The sequence below is a fragment of the Helianthus annuus genome, chromosome 5, assembly GCF_002127325.2.
Source record: "Helianthus annuus cultivar XRQ/B chromosome 5, HanXRQr2.0-SUNRISE, whole genome shotgun sequence".
NCBI classification, from domain to species: domain Eukaryota; kingdom Viridiplantae; phylum Streptophyta; class Magnoliopsida; order Asterales; family Asteraceae; genus Helianthus; species Helianthus annuus.
In genome coordinates this window covers 160,912,967-160,924,418 of record NC_035437.2, presented here as the reverse complement: position 1 = coordinate 160,924,418, position 11,452 = coordinate 160,912,967, and the positions used below count along the sequence as shown (strand labels likewise).

The window sequence follows — 11,452 nt, the reverse complement described above, 5'->3', positions numbered from 1 at the left end:
AAATCACAGTCCGACATAATAATCCCATACCCGACCAAGCGGTATTAATTTACCGTATCCCAAGCCCGTATAAGGGGAAAATAAGTTAAAAGTATTTACCTGATGTAGCAGTAAATTCCTAAGATTCTTGAAAGGCACTTTTTACTGGAAGCTATAAATCTGTATAGAAGGTTTAATTATCTATTAGGATGCTAATGGGTCATTTCTTAAGTCAAGGACTTAGACCGACTAGCTAGAAATAAACCTTACGGACCTAACCGGTAGATTAAACGGAAACCGGGATAGAATGTGATTTAGACCCGACAAGCTTGGATACTTGTATAATATGAGTAAACTAAATGCATTCTGGAAAATGAGGTTTTAAAAGACTAGGTTAAGCCCGTTTCGGCTATTTTACGTAAACTAGTCACGTAAACCGATCTGAACGCGTAAATGCGTAACGGGTAACCGGACAAGCTATAAACAGGTCTTAATCATTGTTATGCTCATAATATGTTAATATATCAGTAGTATATCAACATTTATGCCCAAAAAGCAATTTAAACCAGAATAAGTCCCATAAGGGCATTTTGGTAATTTTGATGCTCATAAAAGAATTTATTTATTAAAACTGGGTTCCAGATCTGATTAGATTAGTAAAAATATGTATTTTATTAAGTTATATCAGTAGGATACTTAACATATGGAAAATACACCTTTTATAACCAATTATGCACCGTAGGGGCATTTTGGTAATTTTACATAGGCTTTTAAGGATTAAAAATAAGTTTCTGAGTTTAAAATATTAGCTTACTGTAATATTATGTAAATTAGCTTAAAACATCAGTAAGTTATGAGTTTTATATGATAAATATAGTTTTGACCCATACTAGGTGCTAAAAACGCTAAATATGCGACCAAAAGGGCTAATGTAGTAAAAATAGGAAAATTTGATATTCTGGTCAGTTTATAAGGTTCAAAATAATGCATTTATTATTTAGGATCAGTAGCAAAAAGTTTGGCTTCAAAAAGTTATGTAAAACTCATTTTATGCATGAAAAGGGTAAAATTGGTAATTACCGAAACTAGGCTATAATCCTATGTTAAGTTCAGCTTAAAAATAAATAAAAATCCTTAAAAATCCCAGAATATTATTTAACATCAGTAGGTAAAAAGTTTGGTAACAAAAATCGGGTTTAGATGGGCCTTACGCTAATTACGCTTTCTAATTACTAAGAAATCCCTTAATTACGCTATTGAGCATAACTCCCATTCTAGACCTCAAACTGATGTCAAATTTTTGGAACATGTCTAAATATCGGTAGCAAAGGTTTTAGTTCATTCACATTGCTAAAAATCTCGATTTTTATGCAAAAAGGGCGTTTTAGGCATTAATGAGCATAATTACGATCAAGAGCATAAATGACAAACGATTAGGCACCATGCAATATAAATTTAGAGAGTTACACTACAATGTATTATGGTCCTAATGGAAGCTTAAAACATGAAAGAAATAAGCTTGAATGGGTCAGAATTGAAAGTCATAGCAAAAGTCAAGCTTTTGCGACTTTCGGTTATAATCTGCCCTTAGATGATTAATTGTCGGATTAGGACTGATAAAACATGTTTATATAGTCATTACCAAGTCATTAGAATGTTATATTATAATTTAGAACCTCTGGTTTATTAATTTTAATCAATTTAGTCAATTCTGTCTAGTTTGACTTTTTGTCAAACTACTTTGACCCGACAATTAACCAGTCAAACAAGATAATTAGGAAACACCCTTCCAGGGGTTCCTCACCTATGCTAATGTGGTTTCATAACCACTTTCAATTTGATCAGTGGTTAAGCCACATGTAATTAAAACGAAAGTCAAACTAATTACATACTAAGTTTGACTTTTAAGCAATTATACTAATTAAACAACTTAGAGGAGTAATTAGAGGCTTACTAAAGGTCCAAGCTATCTTTTCTACACTTGATAGTCTTCTCCAAGTCCTTGTGAGCTCCAGAGATCAGTTATTTTGATTGTTGCAAAATGTGAGTTTTTGAAACTCAACTTCAAGACCTATTTATACTATTTCATGAACTCTTGGATCATTCCCAGCTGTTATGGAAGGCCCTAGGATCACCCCATGTGTCCTAGTGGTTTATTTTTACCGTTCAATCATCCATAGTATTGAATTTTACATGTTTAAGTCGGTTAACAGCTTAACTCACACCTGTCCAAAATTTCTGCCCAGCGACGCTCTTATGGACCGTAAAGGAATCCTCTTGCGGTCCGTAACCATTGCTTACGGACCGTATGTCTAAACGCTTTACGGTCCGTAACCGAACCTGGTTCGCATCGCCCAGATACGTCCTTGCGGACCGTAAGCCTAGGGCTATACGGTCCGTAACCGATGACCAGAGGACAAAATTTTTTACAACTTTCATACACTTCATCATGCATTTCAATGTCCGAATCTTGACCCTTAATTCAGTACATTAGTCCAAATGACTAGTTCTGAATGCCCAATAATAATGCCATGCACTTGTGTTCCCTTGCTTTAAGAAAATTGTCCAAACATGAAGTTTTGTCGGCTTTTTGCATGAATTTCAATTTCTTGAATTGAGTTTATAAACTATTATTTGCAGCCGAGGTTTAACCTCCATAATAGCCATTTATCAATGTGTTAATATAATTTTATAAAGCTTTCGGGAATTTATCCAAAATGGTCATTCAGAGGTAAGCTTAACATGTTGACACGTTTAATTCCCGTAGCCTTATTTTTCATATGTATACACGAAATGTCTTCTCGTATTCAATTAACCTTTCGATTAAAGACAAATCTTCCACAAAGTGTCAATCAGAGGCTCAAGTTTGGCATGTTGACCTTTTAAGTCCTTCATGAGAATATACTTGTTTAAAGTTCGGGACACGTGTCGTTATATAACTGGACACGTTTTTACGTGGTGTTACATCCTCACCCCCTTAAAAGAAATCTCGACCCCGAGATTTACTGGAATAAGTGAGGGTATTTCTGTTTCATAGTGGATTCCACTTCCCATGTATATTCGGGACCTCTACGAGCGTCCCATTTAACCTTTACTATAGGTACATACTTTCTTCGGAGCTTCTTGACTTGCCGATCCTCAATTGCTATCGGCTTCTTAATGAATCTCAAGCTTTTATCAACTTGTACGTCTTTATGAGACATTGCTAAAGACTCGTCGGCTAAACATTTCTTGAGATTACAAACGTGGAATACATCATGAATTCCACTCAGCTCCTCTGGCAGTCTTAGCCTATATGCTACACTGCCAACACATTCGAGGATCTCGAATGGTCCGATATATCTGGGACTCAGCTTCCCCTTTTTACCAATACGCATCACACCTTTCCAGGGTGATACTTTTAATAGCACTTTATCGCCTACTTCAAATTTTAGAGGCTTTCGCCTCAAATTAGCATAACTTTTCTGCCTATCCCTGGCAGCTTTTAGGCGATCTAGAATTTGAATAATCTTTTCCGTTGTCTCAAGGACTATATCAGGTCCTGATATCTGAGCTTCTCCTACTTCGGCCCAACAGACAGGTGTTCTGCATCTTCTACCATACAGTGCCTCAAAAGGCGCAGCCTGAATGCTGGTATGATAACTATTGTTATAGGAGAACTCAATCAAAGGCAGGTGGTCGTCCCAACTACCACCCAAATCCATAACACATGCACGAAGCATGTCTTCTAAGGTCTGAATAGTACGCTCACTTTGACCATCGGTCTGAGGATGGTAAGCAGTACTAAAATTCAGACGTGAGCCCAATGATTGTTGAAAACTTCTCCAAAAGTGAGAGGTGTATCTAGTATCTCTATCAGAGATAATTGCCACCGGTACTCCATAAGGAGCTACAATCTTATCGACATACAACTGGGCTAACTTATCGGAGCTATGAGTCTCTTTAATGGGCAGGAAATGAGCTGACTTTGTCAGTCTATCAACAATAACCCATATAGTGTCATTTCCGTGCTTTGTTTTGGGTAACTTGGTTATAAAGTCCATGGTTACCATTTCCCATTTCCAAGTGGGAAGTTCCGGCTGTTGTAGAAGTCCTGATGGCTTCTGATGTTCGGCTTTAATCTGAGCACATGTCAGGCACTTAGCTACATGGGTGGCAATGGATTTCTTTAAACCTATCCACCAATAATTGGCCCTTAAATCTTGATACATCTTGTCACCTCCCGGGTGAACCGAATACTTAGAATTGTGGGCTTCCTGAAGGATTACATCCCGTAGTCCTCCTTGAATAGGAACCCAAATTCTGCCATTCATCCTAAGAATTCCATCTTTTCCAGGTGTCAACTGTTCAGCAGTTACACCTAACTTTTCATTTAAAAGATTATCTTCCAACATGGCATCTTTTTGTGCAGCTAACAGTCTTTCATTCAAATTATTCTTCAATTCAATGCTCTTTGCATTGATCCTAATTGGCTTAACTCTTTCCTTCCGGCTTAAAGCATCTGCGACCACATTCGCCTTACCGGGATGGTAACGAATCTCGCAATCATAATCATTTAACATTTCCATCCAACGACGTTGTCTCATATTGAGTTCTTTTTTATTAAACAGATGTTGGAGACTTTTGTGGTCCGAGTAGATCACACATTTCGTTCCATACAAGTAATGTCTCCACAGCTTTAGTGCGAATACTACAACACCCAATTCCAAATCATGAGTGGTGTAGTTCTTTTCATGCACCTTTAGCTGTCGTGATGCATAGGCAATCACATTGCCCCGTTGCATAAGTACACACCCCATGCCGGTGTGTGAAGCATCACAGTAAACAACAAAGTCTTCAATTCCTTCCGGTAGTGACAAAACCGGAGCGTTGCTCAATCTTTGCTTTAAGGTCTCGAAGGATTCCTGCTGCTTGGGACCCCAGATAAATTTCACATTCTTACGGGTCAAGGAAGTCAATGGTGCAGCTATTCTTGAGAAGTTCTCAATGAATCTCCTACAATATCCTGCTAAACCCAGAAAGCTGCGAATTTCTGTAGGTGTCTTAGGTGCTTCCCAATTCATTACAGCCTCTACTTTGGCAGGATCTACTTGAATACCGTGTTCACTGACCACATGTCCAAGAAACTGGACCTTGCGAAGCCAAAATTCACACTTAGAGAATTTGGCATACAACTTCTCCTGTCGAAGTAGTCCTAAAATACACCGAAGGTGTTTCTCATGCTCCGCATGGCTACGAGAGTATATAAGTATATCGTCTATAAAGACAATGACAAACTTGTCTAAGTATGGTTTGCATACTCTATTCATGAGATCCATGAATGCTGCAGGTGCATTAGTGAGCCCAAAAGGCATCACTAGGAACTTGAAGTGTCCATACCTCGTTCTGAATGCTGTCTTCGGAACATCTTCGGTTCGAACCTTAAGTTGATGATACCCAGATCTCAAATCTATCTTTGAGAAGTAACTCGCTCCTTGGAGTTGGTCGAACAAGTCATCGATCCTGGGTAAAGGATAACGATTCTTGATTGTTACTTTATTCAGTTCACGGTAATCAATGCATAAACGAATTGATCCGTCCTTCTTCTTCACAAATAAAATTGGAGCTCCCCAAGGCGAAGAGCTGTGTTGAATGAAACCTTTTTCCAATAACTCATCCAATTGAGTTCTGAGCTCTTTCATTTCGGTAGGCGCTAAACGATATGGAGCTCGTGCAATAGGCGCGGATCCGGGGAGAATGTCGATCCTGAATTCTACTTGCCTCTCAGGAGGTAATCCAGGTAACTCGTCAGGAAAGACATCTGGATATTCTGACATGATTGGAATATATTCGATCCTCGGCTTTGGTTCATTAACAGTCACTTGTGCCATGTAAATGACACATCCACCCTTCAAGCACTGGGATACTTTAAGAATAGACACATTGCTGGGCAATCCGTACTGTGTGTCTCCTTGGATAGTGACTGATTCACCGGAGGGGGTTTTGATAATGATAAGCTTTTTATCACAGGCAATTTGGGCTTGGTTATGCGACAACCAATCCATGCCTAAAACTATATCAAAACCAGCCAATTTCATTGGCAGAAGGGACAGCGGAATAGAATGGTTCTTAATGGATATTGAACATCCATCAAGAAGAGTTGAAGCAGATTCTAAGGTACCATCAGCAAGTTCTACCTCATATTTTATGTCTAGAGTCTTAATGGGCAAATTCAAAAGCTTACAAAACTTATGATCTACAAAGGACTTATCAGCACCGGAATCAAATAAGACTCTAGCATAAATATTATTGATGAGGAAGGTACCTGTTATGACGTTATCATCAGTCACCGCTTCCCTTGCCTGCATCTGGAACACTCGGGCATTGTTCTTCTTAGCCTCTTCAGGCTTCTTCGCATTCTTGGGGCAATTGGTCTTAATATGCCCCTTTTCATTGCAACCATAACAGGTTGCATCCTTGATGTTTCGGCACTCAACTGACTTGTGCCCTTTCTTCTTGCAAATCCCACACGGTTTGGCCTGTGGTTCCCGATTGCACTTGCCAAAGTGTCTCTTGTGGCAAGTCTTGCATCTGGGCTTGTCATCAGTCTGCCCCTTCTTGGAACCAGAGTTCCCTTTTCCTTTCTTATTCGAGTGAGAGGACTGATCATCCTCTCTCTTCCTCTTCCCTTCTTCAGAATTTTTCTTCGCCCTGCTCCTCACAACATCCAATGTGAGGGATAGTGATAGACCCACAACAGACCTATAGGTTGTTGGCTTAGAAGCCTTCACATTTCCCTTAATCTCAGGGGCCAAACCACCAATAAAACGCGCGATGCGCTTCGGCTCAGGGGTGACTAAATATGGTACCAATCTGGACATGGAATTGAAACTTGTCACATAAGATCTGCAATCTAGATCCTTCAGTACGAGAGTGAGAAAATCAGTCTCCACACGCTCTACTTCGTGTTGAGGACAATAAGTGTCCTTGACCAAATCGACAAACTTCTCCCAAGAAAGGTTATACAAATGAACTTTCCCTGTGGACTGCACAAGTGCCTTCCACCACGTAAGGGCATCGCCCTTAAAAGATTGGGAGACGAACATAACTACATCTTCCTTAGCGCAGCCGCTAATGTCTATCACCGTCTCCATCTCATCTAGCCATTTCATACAATCTATCGCCCCTTTCTCTCCTGTAAAATCCCTCGGTTTACAGGAAACAAAATACTTGTAGGTACAACCCTTGGTGTACCTAGGGGTCGGCTCAAGATCTATCTGTCTTTTGGGTATACTACCCTGGTTGGACGAATGCACTGACTCACTCTTCTTGTGAGTGTGAGATTTAGAATGAGCTTTAGAGTGAGTTTGTGACCGAACGATACTCGGCTCTTTAAACTTAGCATCAACCGCTTGAGAGACTGCAGCGGTGATCATAGCTTGTAATTCTGTACCGGTAATATTAATTCTGGTATTGCCCGGTGCTGGTTGACTGTTTACTTCGTCGGAGCCAGCCATTTCTGAATGCTATAATATAGACAATAATAGTAATTTAAATTACATATATGTTCATCACATTGATGATTCATTGGTCATGGTATTATTAAACCATTTAGACCTTTTCATAATATAACTAAAGGTTTACATAATGCGTTATTCTACACATTACTAGACAGGGGAAAGATAGAAATTCCACTACTGTCAATGTCATAGAAGACATTTTATCTATCATTAAACTCGTTTCAAAATGGCATTAAAATAGCTTAAAAGCTTGTCACAAGAACGAGTTGAGATTCTAATTAATGATCTCAAAAATCAGTGATCTTCTAAGGTCTGAACCAAGTTCATTGCCTTTTTGACAAGAAGTTTATAAATCGCACTTTCATTATCATTTTACACCTTTGCTTAAAGCATGCATCTCAAATGGATGTCTTGGTGTATTCATCACACTGATATTTTCTAGCCAGGATTCATATTGATCATTTTGGCTTTATGTGACTTGGAAGGGTCCAAGTACTTTTTGGAAGCTTGTGTGATTTTTCGTACCGCACAGCTAGGAATGTTAACATGTTTTCAGATGTTAACAGAGATTTATTTTCTTAAAAAGGTTGTACCATCATAGCCAATTAATACTTTGGCTAGGTTATACCTCGAAGAGTTTCTTTGGCAGATCAATTATAAATTGAAAGGAAATAACATGGTGTAATAAAATACACACATTTAAAACCAAAGCTAAAACTTCATTAGGATGAAAGCAAATACAAATGCCCTAAACGGGACTTAGAAAAACACACTACCCACGCAGGGGCAAACCGAAATGAAAATAAGTCCACGCAGGGACTTGATACAGAAATCAAACAAATGTCCACACAGGGACATGATTACAACAATCAAGAAAATAAAACAATCCCTCTACTTTTTCTTCCCCTTGATAAGGTTGGCGAGGCCTTTCATGAAGCTAGTATGCCTCTCCTTCTTCTTGGTCTTATGCTCAACCTTATCTAACCTCTCTAAAATTTCCTGAGTTTGTTGCTGCTGCTGAAGTTGTTGGGATGGAGGTGGTTGATATGGAGGATACTGATAACCCTGAATTGGGTAGTCAGTTGGAGGCATAGGAGGGTAAGTAGAAGGATAAAGGTGGTGATACTGCGCAGCCGTAAGATATGGGTCATGAGTTCCATAGCCCAGAGGATATCCCGACGGGTCTCCGTAAGGATTGTACCCGGAAGAACCTGGGTATGTTGGAATTGGGTTATCAAATCCCACAGGCGGCATAGGTGGTGCATAAGAAGCTTGCGAAGGATCAGCCTCCGGTGCCGCATTCGAGGGCCCACCCATTTGAGGGTCCTCTGGAATAGGGGGATAGGAACTCGACCCGCGAGGAGAACTAAAACGGGGTCCTCCTCTAACGGACATGCGAGCGTTCCTCCTTCGCCTCGGAGGCTCGGGAGGTGGTTGCGGTGGCTGCTGCGGTGGCTCCTCTACCGGGAGTGGTGGTGGTGAGACAGCTTGAAGTTGGGGATCATCTAAAGGTGGTTGAGCCGGAGAGCTATGATAAGATGGGGTAAAGAACCAGTCATAGGTAGCCATCCTCTCTTGGAAGGAGTCGGGTCCACGATAAGGAGATCCCTGAAATGGAGACCCACTAGATATGCTGATAGGGTGGCCCGGGGTTCCTGTTTGCATCTCCGGGTCGGGGTCGTCATCCATCTCCATTTCCTGAGAGAAATGGTCCTCAGGGCCCAACGGGTTGTAGCCGAGAAAGTCGTTAACGTAGTCAGCTGGGTTGAATTGTCTTGGAGAGTAGGGGGATTCGGAATGATGAAATGAATGAGATTGCAAAGAGTTATGCGGTGGGTATGATTCATGCGAATGGTGAGATTGGTCCGAATGGTGAGAGTGTTCGGGCTCATTTGGAGCAAATGGTCCGAAAGACGGATGAAAAGATGGCGAAGAGCTAAGCGAGACTGAGTATCTTGCCGGCTCGAAAGGTTGACCCCACATATCACGGGAGTCGGAGGTGGAAAATGACGCCGATGGAGTGCGTCTGTGCGATGGCCCAGCAGATGACGGTCCTCCACGCATGGGACCCTTGCCACGTCCTCTTAGTCTTGGAGGCATGATGGTTAACTTCCTGTTGAACAAGAGAACAAAAATAAACAAAACATAAAAGTAACAAAGGAAAGATAAAGATGCATCCTAGGTCATTTGCCTAGACTCGAGAGTCTAAGGAATGTGCTTATTGCGTCATTGAGATTAAACACAAAAGGTTAGTGTTTAATTTGCTCAATGTTGGCTCTGATACCAACCTGTCACACCCCAATATTCCACGTATTACCGGTGGGCCCGGTGGGGAGTATCGTGACGTAGTTGATATCATCATTGTCAACACACACAATAATATAGCATAGCGGAAGGCTGGGTAAATAAACTATTACAAACCATACTGTCTGTCGATGTTCGAATACAAGAATATACAGACTGGAATGTAATAAGATCCACAGGCGGATCATAAAGTACAAAGAAACAAAAACTACAGACTCGGGGTATCTATGGGATTTGCAAGATCCTCTACAACACCCTATAGCTCCAGCTTATTTCGATAAGTACCTGTCAAATCAATCTTTAGGAAACTACGTCAGTATACACTGGTAAATACAATTTAACTGACTCATTTTGAAAACATTTAAGAAAATTAGTTTAGATGCACAAGGCACAAATCTTTTATAACTTGGGACAATTTTATTAAAATCTTGTATACAGTTTTACATGCTTGTCATACATGTGGGGCCGGTTTGTAAGCCGGACATGATTAACTAACTCACCACTTATAAAACCCACAAAGGAGTTATCCCCAACTTGTGGGTTAATTAATATCTAGCATTTGCATCTGTCGGGTGCATGCCTGGACCCCGTGCATGGTCGTGGCCATTAATAACTTAAATGAGCCAAGGATATCCAGGACACGGTCGTTAACCCCCAAATGTTTATGTTATCAAACAATACAGATTAAAACGGGTTATGCGGATTTATTAAATCACAGTCCGACATAATAATCCCATACCCGACCAAGCGGTATTAATTTACCGTATCCCAAGCCCGTATAAGGGGAAAATAAGTTAAAAGTATTTACCTGATGTAGCAGTAAATTCCTAAGATTCTTGAAAGGCACTTTTTACTGGAAGTTATAAATCTATATAGAAGGTTTAATTATCTATTAGGATGCTAATGGGTCTTTTCTTAAGTCAAGGACTTAGACCGACTAGCTAGAAAGAAACCTTACGGACCTAACCGGTAGATTAAACGGAAACCGGGATAGAATGTGATTTAGACCCGACAAGCTTGGATACTTGTATAATATGGGTAAACTAAATACATTCTGGAAAATGAGGTTTTAAAAGACTAGGTTAAGCCCGTTTCGGCTATTTTACGTAAACTAGTCACGTAAACCGATCCGAACGCGTAAATGCGTAACGGGTAACCGAACAAGCTATAAACAGGTCTTAATCATTATTATGCTCATAATATGTTAATATATCAGTAGTATATCAACATTTATGCCCAAAAAGCAATTTAAACCAGAATAAGTCCCATAAGGGCATTTTGGTAATTTTTATGCTCATAAAAGAATTTATTTATTAAAACTGGGTTCCAGATCTGATTAGATTAGTAAAAATATGTATTTTATTAAGTTATATCAGTAGGATACTTAACATATGGAAAATACACCTTTTATAACCAATTATGCACCGTAGGGGCATTTTGGTATTTTTACATAGGCTTTTAAGGATTAAAAATAAGTTTCTGAGTTTAAAATATTAGCTTACTGTAATATTATGTAAATTAGCTTAAAACATTAGTAAGTTATGAGTTTTATATGATAAATATAGTTTTGACCCATACTAGGTGCTAAAAACGCTAAATATGCGACCAAAAGGGCTAATGTAGTAAAAATAGGAAAATCTGATATTCTGGTCAGTTTATAAGGTTCAAAA

The 11,452-nt window shown here is 39.7% G+C and overlaps 1 protein-coding gene across 1 annotated transcript; it reads right to left on the bottom strand.

Moving 5' to 3' along the window:
- Positions 1–8,369: 8,369 nt before the first annotated feature.
- On the bottom strand, positions 8,370–9,578 carry LOC110943873 (proline-rich proteoglycan 2-like). Its single transcript, XM_022185605.1, has one exon. The coding sequence runs from the start codon at positions 9,576–9,578 to the stop codon at positions 8,370–8,372; it is 1,209 nt and encodes a 402-aa protein (XP_022041297.1).
- Between the last annotated feature and the right edge of the window lie 1,874 nt (positions 9,579–11,452).

Bases quoted from the DNA above. Each gene is read 5' to 3' on its own strand.
- LOC110943873 (XM_022185605.1), bottom strand. From the start codon at position 9,578: ATGCCTCCAAGACTAAGAGGACGTGGCAAGGGTCCCATGCGTGGAGGA.